The sequence below is a fragment of the Bemisia tabaci genome, chromosome 9 (genome assembly GCF_918797505.1).
Source record: "Bemisia tabaci chromosome 9, PGI_BMITA_v3".
Classification (NCBI taxonomy): Eukaryota; Metazoa; Arthropoda; class Insecta; order Hemiptera; family Aleyrodidae; genus Bemisia; species Bemisia tabaci.
This window is the reverse complement of record NC_092801.1, coordinates 3,283,355-3,300,666: the sequence shown is the minus strand read 5'-3', so window position 1 is coordinate 3,300,666 and position 17,312 is coordinate 3,283,355. Positions and strand designations below refer to the sequence as shown.

Sequence of the window (17,312 nt, the reverse complement as noted above, 5' to 3'; positions counted from 1 at the left end):
AAGAGTAATCTCCGGGTTATTCGGGACCTGTAGACACCGCTGATCTAAGGGGAGAGCAGGCCAGCTTGTTAGAATTACCTCTCCTCGATAGCCAGAAAAATCAATCGGCCAGAAAAAAAATGTTTGAAGTCAACACTCAAATCCCGTCAGTCCGAACTCTGTTATTGCTGAAGAACCGAAGTCCAATGAGCCCTCGGACGTTGCCAAACTTTGATGAGATTTGAAAACGGGACTTTCGTCGGGGAAAAGTGTGCCCCCCCCCCCCCCCAAAAAAAAAATTTAGTTTTATGAAATTATAAGTCGCGATTTCATCAAAACTAACTTAATATTTCAGGAAAAAAATTCAATACCAAACCTCACCAAGACATAATATTCAATATTATCGTGATACGCAACGCTTTTGTTTGTGGAACCTAGCAATTCACTTGGATGGCAATTTAGCAAAAAGGAACAGCGCGATTACAGTGATTTCAAGACGTGCACCTTTTCTGTACGTTTAAAAATTACTTATAATCTATGTACAGTGTTGAACTTACCTTTCAGTATTTCTTCAAAACTAACAATATGTTTCGTGAGAAGCCAGAATATTTGGACTGCATTTTGCAATTTGGAACTGTAAATTTTGGCTCATATGAAAAAACACTAATAGCATTGGGAAACTAAGGTCATACATTGTTTTAAACTGAGTAGAATTTACAGTTCCAAATTGCAAAATGTAGTCATTTGTTATTCTGGGAGATTTCTTTAATAATTATGAAAGAAGCAATCTTTTACAACATGTAAATTGCGATGTTCCTTTTTCCAAAATTGACCACTTAGAGACCTTTCTCTGGACTTTGACCGCCCCTTCTCTTTTGTAGTTTCAGTATTTTTTTGCTTTTCACTGTACGGATGTGTTTGCGAATAATTTATTTCCGTGTTCTTTTTCCTGTTTACGATCCCCTCTCCATTGTTTTGCAGCCGGAGGTTTCTTGACGGCCGCAAAGAAACAAAACAAAGAGATTTCCATGTTGATTACAGTGACGGTAAGGTCCATCATCCATCTCAGTGAAACAAAGGACCCCGCTTGGCGCATCCGAAAGTGATGGAATGCACCTTCTGAATCCGCAAAGCTTCGGATTTTCCGCCATTGGAAAACAAAGGAAGAAGTTTCTGGAATACACCTATTGCGAGAGTGGTCAGCCAGGGGGGCGGGGGGGTTGTTTGTGGTGGCTTCAGGCCAGCAGTTTACGAGATTATAAAAGGGCAAACCCAACCCTAAATTTCAGTCCAGTTTGGTTTCAGCAAGCCGAAGTAATTTCATGGGTGAGCAGGTCAGTGGGTCAGTCAGTCGGTCATCGTAGGTTGTGTAGGTGTGGTGTTGTGTTGTGTTGTAGTGGTCGCTTACACTACAGGTTCTAATCGTGAGTACAATGTGTATAATAGCTTATTCTTAACTACCTACTGCAAAGAAAATTGATATGTCTACAATTAAAAATTTATTTTTTAATTAATTTAATTTCAATTTTTTACATTTGTAAATTTCAGATTTAATTTTTACTTTATAAATTTTAAATTTTGGTTTCAATTTTATTTTTATTTAATGCTACATATCATTTTTCCAAATTATTCATATCAATAGGTCAATAATACATATATAATTACTACCGCAACTAATAATTACTACTATACTTATACTTACATTACTTATTCTTACTACTTATTACTGTACTTACTACTTATTTACTCAACCATAACTTCACTAATATGCCTATACTACAATACTTATGTATAATACACTATGGATCTATTGAGTCTGAAAAATGGAAGAAATGATGTAAAACATTAAAATAAAAATCAAATTGAAAATAAAAAATTATAAAATTTAAAAAGTAAAATTTTAATTCTAAAATGTAAAAGTTAAAATTTTTGAAATCAAAAACTTTTAATTTTAAAAATCTAAAATAAAGTTCCTAAACTGTAAAGACTGTTAACTGTTAAACTTTTTTCTTAAGCCAGATTTTTTCCCTCCTCAAAAGCTTCACGTCAGCTTTTCTTTCTCATTTGTATGTATCTTTTCTGAATTGACGAGAGATGCGGTTAGATAATTTTCAGCATTTTAATCACAAGGAAAATTGATTGACTGCGTTTTTATTACTCTCTCGAATAAGACACTAGTTTTGCTCTCCGTGTTTTACTTTCATTTATTTTTTTATCAGATGAATATGAAACGAACACAGTAAAAATTGTTGGAGGGTATGATCGAAAAATGAAAACGTGAATCGATCGAAAAATTATTAAAAAAACCAGTGTCGACTCGATCGACATGAATCAATCGAAAAATGAAAACGTGAATCGATCGACATGAATCAATCGACAAGATTCGATCGACAGGTTAATTTATAAAAACACCGTATCGATTCATCGACATGAATGGATCGAAAAATAAAAACGTGAATCGATCGACACCGATTCAATCGAAACGTGAATCGATCGAACAAACCCTTGAATCGATCGACAAACCGTGAATCGATCGACAAAAGCCGTGAGTCGATCGACAAACCGTGAGTCGATCGACAACCCAAATTTTGTCGATCGAATCTGTCGATCGATCAATGTCGACGATTCGTTTTATTTTTCGATCCATTCATGTCAATCGAATCGACACGGGAGTTTTTAAATTAACTGTCGATCGAATCTGTGTCGATTGATTCAGGTCGATCGATTCACGTTTTCAATTTTTCGATCGATTCATGTCGATCGAGTCGACACCGGTTTTTTTAATAATTTGTCGATCGAATCGGTGTCCATCGATCATGTCGATCGATCGTCGATCGATTCATGTCGATCGATTCACGTGATCGATCAGTCGATTGATTCACGTTTTCATTTTTCGATCGTTTCATGTCGATCGAATCCATACCCTCCAAAATATGTTTCACCTTGTTTTATTTAGTGTTTTTTCTTGTATACTTTAAACTATTTTCCTCTATTTGCATAGTTTCAGACCAGTAGGAAAAACAGTTTTTCAAACTGTTCAGCTTAGTTTCCGTTTTATATTCCGTAAACTCAAACTACCTAATTTTTCTTTTGTTTATCTTTTTTTTCAGATCGGCAAGAAACGAAGCGCTCACAGCGGAAGCTGTTTTACTCGCATTTGATCATTGAATTTCACATAATAATATTTAGTGTTGCAAATATTAACATAGGTTTTCGCATGATTAAGCAGGAAACACTGAGTCGTTTCTAATTACTTATCACTTTTTTATACATTTATAATCACTTTAAAATGACTTTTATTAGTAGCTCACATCGTCGCTACCTGACATAAGGGCGTAACTACACTTTGCAATGAACTGTCTTCCACACAATTCAATGCTTTTCCGGGCTCATCTCAATCTGTAGTTACGCCTTCTGTCAGCGGGCGATTATTGAAATTGATAGACAAAGCTATAGCCAAAAGAAGACAAAAGAAATAATAGAGGGACCTATTGGTGATAGCGGGCGGTTGCATTGGACAAAAGAGGTAGGTAATAGACTAAGTAACAGCAACTACGAGGGACCCTATTAATTAGTCCATTATTTTCTGCTTCGTCTAAAGAAACCACCCGTTTCAACCAATAGGATAGCTCCATACTCCTATGTCTTCTTTGTCTATCGCCTTAATCTTTCAATTTCAAACAATCGGTCCGCAGCCAAGCGACGACATAACAAATAGCGAAAGAAAAGACAAAAGTAGAAATTAGCTACATTACATTCCAAATAAATAATTAATTTTGTATTAGAATAAGAGATGAGTATCAGCTTCATCAAATTGATTTTACATGAACAAAAAGCCCGAAGGATCATATATTAAAAACAAACAGAAAAGGGATAGTATTCAAACAAACAAAAATATATTATCAAATTTCTTTATATAAAAACACAACTTCTATTTAAAATAAATCTTCCACTAAACTTTTTATTTTCAAGTTAGGTTAAGCTCCAACTAATCTTTCTTTTTTTTATTCTTAGTTTGTTTCAGGTCTGCAAAAAACGAAGAAAATGCTCGCATGATGAGCCATTGAAGACGGAAGTAGTTGCCCTCCAAAATGTGTACCTATTTGTTCTATCGTATCCATAACTTAGATGCCCTCAGTTGCTCAAAGAGATAAAAAGTATTTGCAATTCCTATAAGTTATGCATAGTTCTCGTGTGATACTACTATCGAACAATACGCATTCAACTGAAAGTAATTGGACTGAATCATGTAGAAAGGAATTATCATTTCGGTTTATTGTAGCATAGACATAAATGCATGAATTTGTCTAAATGAGCCAGAAATATTAGTTTCTTTTGCGTTATACAGTTCAGTTACTCTACAGCTGAATGCAAACTTGAAATTAACGAGAGAAACAAACCATAAACCACGTAGCCGGACGCATTGTCGCTTATCTGACGTAAGGGAGTACCGCAATTTCCGTATGAGCCTCAGAAGCATGGTTTTATATGCGCAAATAGAGCTCACATGGAAATTGAGATGTGCCCTTAATCATAGGGGACGGTATGTAGCAAGGTGGTAGTACAATAGTGATTAATAATAAAATAGGTAGTAGATAAGCAAATGGTACAATAGTGCTGCGTCCACACAATTTTGCTGGGAAAACAAGGCCAAAAGTTCGAAAAAATAAGAAATCGAAAAGTTCTATTTGGCCTCGTTTCCTCACAAAATAGTGTGGACCCAGCACTGTTTTCCACCTTTCTGCAATTAACGCTGCATGACATAGTCCAAAAGCATCACGGAACTGCATTTAAATTTGAAAAGTAATACCTAAACTTTGATATCTGAATTTTGGCATGGTGCCTTGACTAAAATTTTGACAAGAGATAAATGGACAATGGATCATGGACCTATGCACGCTAAAAGGAAGTATGTTGCATGCAAACAGTTCCCTTTAGCATTTATAAGTCCAGCGTAATTAATTAGTGGCGTGGCGTGAATTGCGATAATCGATTGTTATGCATTTAAAACTATGGTAAAGAATCTATTATTCAGAGTCGTGTCAGTGGAACACCTGTTTATCGATCATTTTCCATAGGTTTCAATGGCATAAAAATCGATGTATCGCAATTCACGCCATTGCACTAATGATCATAGACAGAACTTTTAACGACAGTGGATGAGGGATTAGATAGAAATGTAGAAGCAGTTTTGTCACCTGTTGCTAATCATACTAATAATTCATGATTTGCCTTGTTTGTTTCAGATGCGGTGAAGATTCGGGCTTGGGGGGAGGGATCGCTGAGGGGGAGGTTCCAGGGAAGGGGGTTCGTAGGGTTGGGAAGTATCGCGGAACTAGGATTCCCAGGGGGGAGAGTCCGGGGAGAGGGGGGTCGTAGGGTTTGGTGCGGCATCGCGGGGTTAGGGTTTCCAAAGGGGGTTCCGGGGGAGAGGGGGGGCAGGGAAGGGGGGTTCGTAGGGTTGGGAGGTATCGCGGAACTAGGATTCCAGGGGGGAGGGTCCGGGGATGGAGGGGGGGTCCGTAGGGTTGGGTGCGGCATCGTGGGGTAGGGTTTCCTAAGGGGGTTCCGGGGGAGGGGGGGGGATGTCCGTGGGGTTTAAGTAGGATCGCGGAGTAGGGTTTCCAAGGGGGAGGGGCCGCGGAGTAGAATCACGGGGGGAGGAGTAGGATTTTTTTTTTTTTTTTTTTTTTTTTCTGCGACTGGCTTGCTGAGATCCTCCGGGGCGTTACGTCCCGGGGTCCGCCGTCGCCGGCAGGGGCGCCGCGGGACCCGTGGGTCCGTTGGGCGTCCCTGCCCCGACCCCCCGCGAGGGGGGTCTTTGCCCCCCGCAAGGGGGGCTTTTTCCCCCCTCGCGGGGGGTCGGGGGTGGGGGCGCCCAGCGGACCCTTATGGGGTCCCGGCAGGGCGCCCTGCCGGCGACGGCGGTCCGGGGCGTTACGCCCCGGAGGATCTCAGCAAGCCACGAGTGGAAAAAAAAAAAAAAAAAAAGGGAGGAGGTGGAAAGGAACCTGGGGGCCGGAGGGGCCTGAAGCGGGGTTGGGGGAGGCCGTCATCGTAACGGGATCGTCGTACCGGGATCATCGTACAGGATCATGTACCAGGATCATCGTACCGGGATCGTCGAATTTTTTTTTTTTTTTTTTTTTTTTTTTTTTTTTTTTTTTTTCTGTTTCAGGTGCAGCTGCTGTTCCCGCAACCGAAGGTAAGATACCGTTTATTTCTCCTCATTTGTTAATAAGGGTTATAATCGTAAAGCAGTTCGTTAAGCAGTTTTAGCGGGCACTACTTCCGTCTTCCGAGCAGAGCTGCTTTTTAGCAGAATCAAAAATGGCATGGAGCAGAGGAAGCATGGAGCTGCGTCAGCATTGGTAAGTACTTTATTTTTTCCTCCTCCCCCCCCCGTGGATTAGGGCTCATGGCGATACCACGTTAAAAAAAGCGCGCCTAAAGCTCTACCTCCAGGAGCAGTACCGTGATCATTTACCTGATCGGACTATCCTAAGGTGGTGTGGAAACGAGCTTTTCAAAAATTGTTTCCCCGTTCCTTTTACGATTTGTGCTTTATATACTGCCGTGCTGAGGAAAAAACGCCGTATGAATATTCGAGAGGTGCCAAATGTCCTCCGATAAAACGTTTAGTAAAGAAGAAAGTTATGAATATTTTTCCTTGACATTTTCAGAGAACTTTAGGTGAAATTGCGAACAAAATTATCTGAAAATTTGGGAGAAAAATATTTAAACATTTTCCCAAAAATTCGTGATATCGCGGAGAAAATTTGGCAACGCCTGAGGGTTTATACGGCGTTTTTCCTTAGCACGGCAGTATAGCTTCTGGCTGACATCAAAACCTGAGAATCTTTTTATTGAACCATACGAAACCGAAATTTTCAGGTGAGAGCAACACGAAGCTGAAGAAGTTTGAATTTTCTTTTTTACACGGAGAGCAGAAAATTAAATACCTGGTATAACTACAATCAGGTGCCTATAATGGGGCATCAGTTTCTAATAGACCAAATTTAGAGAAAATTTCCTGATGGAAATCCAATGAAAACGGGACACTTTACGCTGAGGAGCAACAATGCATATTTTAGCAATAACCTGATGACGCTCGCCAGGTTTTGAATTTCTACTCGTCATGTATGATAGGCCAAGGTGATGTCATAAGTCTGTGTGGTATACTGCCGTGCAAAAGAAGAACGCCGTATGAACATCCGAGAGTTGCCAAATTTCCTTCGATATAAGGTTTATTTTTGAGGAAAGTTATGAACATTTTTCTTTGAGATTTTCTGGAGCTTTAGGTTAAATTGGGAACAAAATTATTTGAAAAATTGGAAGAAAAATATTCATACTTCTACTAGGAAATTCGTGTTTTACCAAAGGAAATGTGGCAACGCTTGAAGGTTCATTACGGCGTTTTTCTATAGCACGGCAGTGTAGGGTCTACGGTTTGTAACCATTGTGTTACACAGCACCGCACCGTTCCGAGTCTATCACAAGGGGACTTTAACGCAGGAGTAGAAAAGTAGAAAAGTACGATGCCCATTGATGGTAAGCCAAGGTGACGTTTAAATGCTGCAGCACGAAGTTTACTTTCACAGTGGAGGTAAAGTTATTTTTCAGGTAAAGTTAGTTGAATTTCTGCATTATTTCATCTATTAATTATGACTTGACAAAAAAATTAGTCTAGATGCGTGAAATCAAAAACTTTTAATTGCTTTAAATTTTTATCCTTATTAATTGTCGTTTCCTTCTCACATCTCGTCTCTTTCTCAACCTATAAACATAATTTTGGTTTTTTATTACTCTGTTTTGTTAATTGAAGTATGTGCGTTTGATGATGGCGTTTGCCAAAAAAAAAAAAAAAAAAAAAAAAAAAAAAAATTATGTAATTTCATGCATGCAGGCTACATGTTTGGAAAATTCTTGAGAGAAATTGAATGGTTTGAATAATTTTGCAACGTTGGAATTGGGTTACGTTCCATCGTACGAAATATGATGAAGAAGAAGTAAGCAGTTGCTGACTTTTATGAACTTATTGGGATGATAGCGGGTGAGGAGCGCAGTCATAACGCGACGATATTGTGACTTAATTTCCCTGGTTAAGCTGACATGAGTGACAGGATAGGAGTGAATAAGCATAAACAATAAGGTAAAAAATCTTAAAGCCAATTGGATTTCGATAAGAACCTAAATCAAAATTGATCAAAAATCAATAAGATGGGTGAGGTTGCAACTCAGAATAAAACAACGAACAAAAGCTGCTTCTAGCTGCAGTAGCATTGAAGAGCGAAACTAATCAAATTGTATATCATCATAGTTGCAACACTCGACCCGAAAAAACTAAAGACATTGGGGTCAGATGCCGCAACATGGCAGTCTGACTAAACTTCAAAAACACGAATTTTCCTCCCCCAGACTAAGACGAATAAGAACTCAAAATAAGTGCCAGAAACCGCAACAAGGCTATCTGGACTTTAGCTCTCTTCTTAGCAGCTCAATACAAAAAATCGGCTATAGGTGACCGCAACGTGGTTCACCTGTTAACACTCGCGAGAATTCGCGAGCATTCAAAAAAGGGGGGTTTTAGTCGCACTTGAGGTGATCCCTTATAGGTTCAAGACCTTAGGCGCAACAAGCCTTTTTAGTCTTGTCTTAAGGGTCTCTCGAAGATTGACTCAACAAAAGATCGCACCGAGGAGTTGGCTCATAGATTCAAAACCATAGGCTCAACATGCCTTTTTAGCTTTGGCTTGAGGACTCCAAGGTTGATCACAAAAACTCTGACGAAACACGGAGCACGTGCTCAGGCAACAGTGTCCGGTCCGGGCCTCTCTTCAAAAGAGGTGACAATAGCTAAATAGACGCAACTTGTCTGTAATCTAGCTATCGCCGGGTTGGGATTCTCGCTCTACGTAACTCGTCCCAGAGACACTGATTAGGAGGAATCAGTGGCCGGGCAACCAAAAACTAAAGCTCGCCAATTCTCGCGAATAAAATGAACAACTTAGTGCTAACAATACAACACACAATAAATCAAAGGCTACTTAGTCAAAAATGCCAACAATCTATCTGGCAAGTAGCAAGGTCCAGGAAAGATGACTTCAATTGAGCAAAATCAATGAGGAAAACGGTACAAATTATTAGCTCTCAGGCCGGCGATCTCAACGCGATCTATCGGCTGAAAGCTAAACTACTTGCTCTCAATTTCAGCTGCAATATCAATCGAAAAAATAGCCAATACGGAACACAATTATTCAGAACAAGTTCTAAAGCCCATTTCTGATCTCTCTCTTCTCATGTGGCGGCTCGATAACATCATAAACATCATCGGCTCGGTTAATTTAATCATTTTATTTTATTTGATTTAATTTGGTTTTAATTAAATACTAAAATAATTTTATTTAAGATCTAAATTTAAATCTCTACATTTTTTAATTAAAGATTATCAATCTTATTTAAGTATATTTGATATTTAAATTTATTTTACTTTAATACTTAACTTTTAAAGGTTTCTGTTGTGGCGGTTGGGAACCGTTGATTGAGGTCGTTATTTAGGTCAAAATTTTAGAGAGGAGTTTTTCTGACTTTTTACAATTTAAGAAATTCCGAAGATACCATTTTCAAAATGCCGTAATTTGGGAATTTAATTTCAAAACTGGACTCATTTTAACCATAGAGTCATAAGTCAAGATCAAGATAACGCGAAGCATATGACCCGGAATTTGATTGAGGAAATTGTGAATTTTTGCTGAAAAACACATAGAGCTCGCCGCTTGTATTTTAAAGTTTTAAACTTTTTAATGTTTTAATTCGATATTTGTCAACCACTAAGGAAGGTGTAAGTGAGCGCTGAAACGTCTCGTATCATATTTCATCATGTTATCATGCTTTCATTTGGCTTACCGTGTCTTGATTTTACTTATGTGTGGGCTGCTCTAAATTTTGATTTGGATATTTTCCAATACGTATATATTCGCAATAAAATATATTTACATTGTACGATGTTTACAACGAAATAATTACCTATCTGAATGGCATTAGCTCGTGGTTTCTGACTACGTCGCATGTGTCGTCTCAAGCAAGGTAAACAAAAAGTCAGCATATGATATGGCAAGATTAAAAAAGCGCCTTCAATCTAGCGTGACGCAAGAAACGACACAAGAACACCAATAGTTGCTGATTCGATCATTTCACCTCCAATCCTATTAATTCTGCCGTGCTGCGGAAGAACGCCGTGCGAACATTCGCGAGTTCCCAAATTTCCTTCAATAAAGTGTTTATTTTTGAAGAAAATTATGAATATTTTTCCTTGAAATTTTTAGGAACTTTAGGTGAAATTGCGAACAACATTATCTGAAAAATTGGAAGACAAATATTCACAAGTTGACTAGGAAATTCGTGTATTATCAACCAAAATTTTGCAACGCCTGAAGGTTCATACGGCGTTTTTCCTCAGCACGGCAGTATTATGGAAGGTTGGAAGGTGAGTGCATTATGTCAAAATAAACGTAAGTGCAAAATGAACGTAAGTACAAAATCTATAAAATATTACTCTTGATGTTTCACAGAGCAAGATGCATGCGGTAAACAGGATTTTTCAAGAGGAGAATGTCGTGACCAGCTATATGCGATGTGCGTGTCGTGACCAAGAATCAGACAAGCTATGGTTTCAGTTTTTCCTAACAGGTGAAGTGCCTGCTTTTTTGCACTTTTTCTTCTCGACCCACCTCCCACTCCTTCTGTTATTCTACCCAACTTTGAAGTAGTTTTGAGCGAAAAATTTGAAAATGAACTAGCATCGTGAGTCCGAAATATGTTTCAGATGACAAACTCCAAGAAAAAATATTCAGGTGTCGAGTTGTGAATTGTTTTTCGTCCACAGAGGGCAGCACTGTGCATCGGTGAGGTAGACTTAACTAGAGTACCTTTATAGACAGAGTATGGCCATTTCTGTTCCGGTTTTTCATTGGTCGGAGCGAATAGGCTGACACGATGCTCTTAGGGCCGTAAATAAACAAACAAGATGGCTGTTATCAGCAAGCAAGTTTGAGGTTATGCACATCTTACATCCTCTTGTGATATAGGCGAAAGGCGATTTAACAGTGTTTTCATGTGTTTTTTATGTGTTATTCGTAGATATGCTAATTTAAATTGTTACTGCCGTGTAATTGAAATTTTTGTCAAATTTTAGCTTCTTATCGATGTTACGGTGAGCCGCCATCTTGTTTGTTTATTTACGGCCCGAAGAGCATCATGAAGCCTAAAAACTCGTTGACCAATCAAAAAGCGGAACAGTTTTCCTGTAGTAAAAAGATACGAATGGCCATACTCTGTCTATAAAGGTACTCTATTACCTACCACCATTGTCCATTGCAACCACCCGCTTCCGCGATAGGATCCCTCCACATTCCTTTTGTCTTCTTCCTTGTCCATAGCATTTTTCTATCGATATTAAATATTGGCCAGCGGAGGAAATTCTTGATAATTCATGAAATTTTGGTACTTGTAATAATTGAACGTTTTAGCCATTCTGGCGAGCCGCCATCTTGTTCGTTTATTTACGGCCCGAAGAGCATCATGAAGCCTAAAAACTCGTTGACCAATCAAAAAGCGGAACAGTTTTCCTGTAGTAAAAAGATACGAATGGCCATACTCTGTCTATAAAGGTACTCTAGACTTAACTTGGTGCGCTACAGATATCTGTGTCCTCCGGTCGTCCAGGAAAACAGATGACAGCCTCGTGGGAGATGCACCCGGTGGCGTTGAGTCCAGTCACGGCGATGACGCGCCCTGCCCACGGCTGCTCCTCCACTTCCGTCTCGTTGAGCCCCATCCTGGATGACGTCACAAAGAGAATGTCCAGGTCCCGACCGCCCCATATCATGTCCGTCACAAGCGCGACAGGTAGTTTGATCGTCCGCAGCAAAACCCCTCGCGTTGCGTCTATTTTCACGATCTGGAATGGAGATGTTGCATGTGTGAGGAATTTGCGATTTGACTATTGATTCTTTTGTAAAAGTTCGCGAGAAACACGATGCTGCCACTGATTTTCTCTGAGATCAACTCCCAAGCTCAAAAAAGCTCTCAAGCTGAGGCCAAAATGGAGGGGATATCCCACGCTATCCCAAGAGTCCACCTCTACATCAAGACAAACTCTCCATGCAAAGATAGGGAGCAAATACATTAGCAGAGATGCAGTTTGAGTTGTCGGGGCACCTGGCCCCTCCAAGAATCGATACATTTCCATAGGTTTAAATGGAGAAAAACAGTGTTGCCAAATTGCTGGATCCGCCTGTGAAAACGCCGTAACTCCATTACAAATTTTGTATTTTTCTTCTATACATACTGCTATATTACAGGAGAATCCAAATGTGACAAGCAGTGTTCGAAACTCACAGGCGCCAAAGCGCCGGATGCGCCTAAGAAATCGGTCATGGCGCCTAAAAAATGAAGGTTCTGCGCCAACGTGGCCCCCAAAAATTGCCCCTCCCCCCCCCCAAAAAAAAAATTCTAATTTGTCTGTTTGGTGATTTTTAGAAATTTCCCCCAAGTTACAGTTACTAGTTCTGTAACTAAAACATCTTGCGTCTAACATTTCACTAAATGCACTGTGATATATAGGCAAAAAGTCAATCTGGCCCCTAAAAAATCTTCAATGGCCCCTAAAAATCGAGCTCGTTGCGCCACATGGTTCCTGAAACTCAAAGCTGGGTTTCGAACACTGGTGACAAGGCTTCATTTTTTTTAATTTTGAGTTCCCAATGGTTCTCAAAATCGACTCGAAGGAAGTAAAGGCTAAACATTCTGTAGTTTTCTTGTAAAGTAGTATTTTGTCAGAAAAAAATCAAAATATGTTGAATGGAGGAACAACGTATTTACTTCGGACGGCAGGATTGGTGCCAATTGGACGTATTTCTGTCAAAAGCGAACTATGTGCTTTAAGACATGAGCCCTGAGACCCATAAGAATACATGCATGACGGGGCTCACGTCATGATGCACATAGTTCTGTTTGATGGAAATACGTCCAATTAACTCACCCGATATCCACCGTACATTGCGACGTACAGGTTGTCCTCGGTGTCAATTGTCATGCCATGGGGGAGAAGCCCGGGAATCTTGTTCGCTTTAAAGTCAAAAACCGTCTCAGGATTGCCTGCAAAAAGAATAACGATTTGGAACAATTAATTTCAACGTAAAAGTGTTAAAGAGCACACCTATATCATCAAGGTATTTAATAACCGAGGGTAAATTGATTTTGAAAATAAACAGAAGAAGAATATATGTCGCAGACAATTAGCATCGCCGGCAATTTGCAAGCCATTGGTGAAAATATAGAAAATCATATAATTCAAAAATAAAAGAACAAGATTAGGGTGCTGATTATGTCGCCTATAATGTGAATTGACACTTTTCCATCCTTAAAAAAATATGGCAGAAATAAACACACTCAGAAGAGCGTGCAGTGAACTCCGTGACATGAGAGGGTTGAGATCGGACAGGCAACTAAACGAACATTGAGACAAAGCGTGGAGTATCACAAAAAATGAAGGCGCATTCAAGCCGAGCTCATACTTGTGAAGACCACAACCCTTAAAAATTGCATTTTGCCGATGCGCATTATTGCGATATATTGGAACAACCTGTGTACCGCTTGCAAATTGCCGGCGATTGCTAATTGCCTGCGACATATACATCTTGATTGTAATTGCATAGAAACAAAAATTCGATGCAGTTTTCGATTTCTGTATCGAATGCGTGGTATTTTTCCGAACAAGATGCTGCTCTCATTTCTCATTGCTTTTTGGTTTATAAAGATTAATTTGAAGTTGAAGCTCTTCTTGTCGGGATGCATTGTAGTTCCTTTTAATTTACCTTCGTTTCTTTGGCTGAAAATTCAAAATCTGCCGAGATTTTTGACGTAATCGATTTGATATATCGCATACCAGGTTGACCACGTCAGAGAGCTTGACGGATATCACCTTAAACTGAAAATTGATCCGGGTTGAACTCGAATTAGAGCAAACGACGGCACGAAATCCAACGATCTGGTGTCCACGGACGCAACTAAATTAGAACGATGGCGTATAAGGGTTTAATAAGGGGGGTCCATTAAGTTCTCAAACAGTTATCAGTTCTTAAAAGCTCAAAACGGCGAAAATTTTACTTTCCATGAGGCCGTTTACGGAAAGTTTGAATTTCACAGTTCTGAAAAAGTTACTCCAATTCCACGATGACGATAATTTAAACTTACTAATAACTCCAGTCCTTCTGTCGTAGTCGAATTTGGCCACTTTGAAGGTGCCACTATCGATGTAGTAGAGTATCGTGTTGTTCTTGTTCCACGCCAATCCGTTCGAAACTGTGACGTTGCTGATTTCTCTCCTCAAACCGCAAATTTCCGTGGAGTAGCTGTAAAAGCTCCCCCGATTAGGCACTCTCTCTGCCGGATTGGACTCTGAGGCTGGACCTCCAGTGCCTGTAAAATACGCATACACATATATTTACACGCACACCTACACACCCTCACCTCGCACACCCTCTCACACAAATAAAATACACATTGATCCGTACACATTTTTACTGATTTTTAGAATGAGTATCTTGCTCCGAAATCCTTCGACACACAACGTAATAAGTCAATGGTAGAGAGTAACCATGATGTAGATACTTTCAAAGCTTAAATCTTCGACAAGAAGAAAACACTGAAAATGTGGCTCAAACTTTGAGTTGGCGAACATTTAAAGTAGGGGACATTTCAGGGCGACGAAAGTCGAAAAATCAAGTTCATCATTTCCCCTGGAAGTTGTGTTTTCTTAATTCTGGACGCATTACTGGAATCTGAAAACGTATATAGTCCCAATGTTTTCGGAAATATTTGTTTACACAGTTTTTCCTATTTAAATAAGTTTAGCTACTCGTGACGGTCGTGAGCGAGTGACGGTCTTGAGTTTCGAAACAAAAACTCAGCGCGTAGCGCGTGGCTCCTTCTATGGAAACAAACAAATGAGCACCAGATTTCTAGCTTTGTTCATACCCTTTAACACCCAGAATATGTCCCCTCTTTCAGGAAGAACGCCGTATGAGCCTTCAGACGTTGTCGAGTTTCCCCCCGATAAAAACCGAAATTTCTGGGCAAATTGTGAATATTATTTTCCAAAAAGGCAATTCTGTACCCAATTTAATCTAAAAAATCTGAAAATTTCCAGGAAAAATATGCATGAATGTCGTCAAAAATACATGTTTTATCAAGAGAATTTTGGCAACTCTCGAATGGTCATACTGCGTTCCTCCTTAGCACGGCAGTAATATACACCGGGCCGCGGCTAACAAACCTAGAAAAATATTTGAAGAAAGGACGTTTCAGCTGGAAACACCACAGCCTCTTCCTGTTGGATAGCAATATTATTTACCTCCCTTTTTGAAAATTACAACCGAGTATTAAGTTTGAAAATTTTAAATCTCAATTTATATATATATATATATATATATATATATATATATATATATAATAAATCCGGGACATTCCCCTTCTAACCTCAATTATATTTGATGAAGAGGCCGCTGGTTTTTTCAGCCAAAACGTCTTGGTTTCAAGTGTTTTTTCTTGCCGTGTTACACGCGATTTGTCAAGAGAATTTTGGCAACTCTCGAATGATCATACGGCGTTCTTCTTTATCTCGGCGGCACCGGTCGATTTTTATACGGCTAATTCACGTGAGAATGATGAAACTCACCGACCCAGAGTCGACCCTCAACATCGGTCTTGCCATCGTTGAAGGAGTTGCCAGGATGCTCGGATTCTGACTCAGGCCTGCGGACCGATTATTGAAACTGATAGATAAAGCGATAGACAAAGACGACAAAAGGGATTTGGAGGGATCCTATTGGTGGAAACGGGTTGTTGCAATGGACAAAGGAGGTAGGTAATCGACTAAGTAACGGCAACCCACGAGAAACCCGACAGTTAGTCTATCATTTCCCCCCTTAGTCGATGAGAACCACCCATTTCAACCAATAGAATTGCTTTATACCCCCTATGTCATCTCTGTCTATCGCTTTGTCTATCAGTTTCAATAATCGCCCCGCTGGACAAAACGACGTAAGTCGACTGGGTCGAGACTCCGTCCCAGAAGAGGAGAACCAGGTACGGACCGAGCACGGCGAGAAATTGGTCCCTTGCATTCTTCACCGGAGCGAAAGCTCCAACCGTCTGATCTGAAATGGGGGGGGGGAAGTAACGTAGCATCGCATATTAGGTATACTTTCTTAGGTAGAAATATGTAAAACTTTCCCAATAAATTTGTGTTTTATTATAAGAAATTTGGCTACGTCTGGAGGTTCATATAGCGTTTCTCCTAAAGCCCGTGTCCCACGATAAAATGAACTCATCAAATACTCATCAAATGCAAGATGGCGGAGGTGCGTACTGGTTTTCGCCCAAGTCCGCTATCAAAAGTTGGCGAGCTGTCAAATGTTGATGAACCGCCATCTTGCATTTGATGAGTATTTGATGGGCTAAGAGGTTGTTCCAAAAACGCCGATTTTGGCCCCCCCTGGATTTGGCCCAAACTTTGCTCAGATGTTGTACTAAGTGTCCCCGATGCTTGGGCAAAATTTCAGCCCCCTCGGATAATTAGGGGGGAGGGGGCAGGGGGGCAAAGTTGCAATTTTTTTAAAACTTTAAAAATCGATATCTCGCGAACAGGTTTGAGTGTAAGTGTTGCGGTTTGCGCTAAAAAACGTCAAAAAATATTCTCTACAAGAATATTAATGCTTTTTGCAAGGTTGCCTAATTTATCGTGGTCAAAAATCGATTTTTTCGATTTTGAAGGTTCGACTTTTTTTCGTTTTTCGTCTCTCCTCTCTTTGGAATCGTTTCTACGTGAATAAAAACCTGTTGAGGTGATTCTCCATGAAATTCTGCATCTACCACACTTTGTTTGATCTTGGGGAAACGATTCGTTCGTGAGTTATAGCGATTTTTCTGCGCGTTATCGGTTACGCGCGGGCGGCTTATCGGCGGCGCTCCATCCCGCGCGGGCAAGGCAGAGGGTGTTTCACCGCTAGGGCCTTATATTCATGCTGTAGGCTGTAATTATCGATATTTTCTCCTCCCCCCACCCTTCCCCTGCAATAAATATTTGTTTAATGCTTCGTTATACAGGGTATCCCAGACCACCCGTAACAGGTCTTTTTCTCGGTTGGTTTAGGTAGTACAAAGTGGGGGACCGCGGGATTGAAGAGGGAATTGACCCCAAGGAATCCGAATTTCACGGTCCCGAAACCCCCCATGCCCCCCTTGTGAGGTAAAGAGGGGGTCACGATCCC

At 40.1% G+C, this 17,312-nt stretch overlaps 1 protein-coding gene across 1 annotated transcript; it reads right to left on the bottom strand.

Annotated features, from left to right (window-relative positions):
* Positions 1 to 11,390: 11,390 nt before the first annotated feature.
* Positions 11,391 to 15,806, bottom strand: LOC109044085 (regucalcin-like; the record flags this gene model as incomplete). The annotated part of the gene is made up of 4 exons (XM_072304401.1): positions 11,391 to 11,938; positions 13,022 to 13,137; positions 14,236 to 14,460; positions 15,719 to 15,806. Coding segments are annotated over 4 exons (708 nt in total), but the record flags the coding sequence as incomplete, so codon positions are not given.
* Positions 15,807 to 17,312: the final 1,506 nt, after the last annotated feature.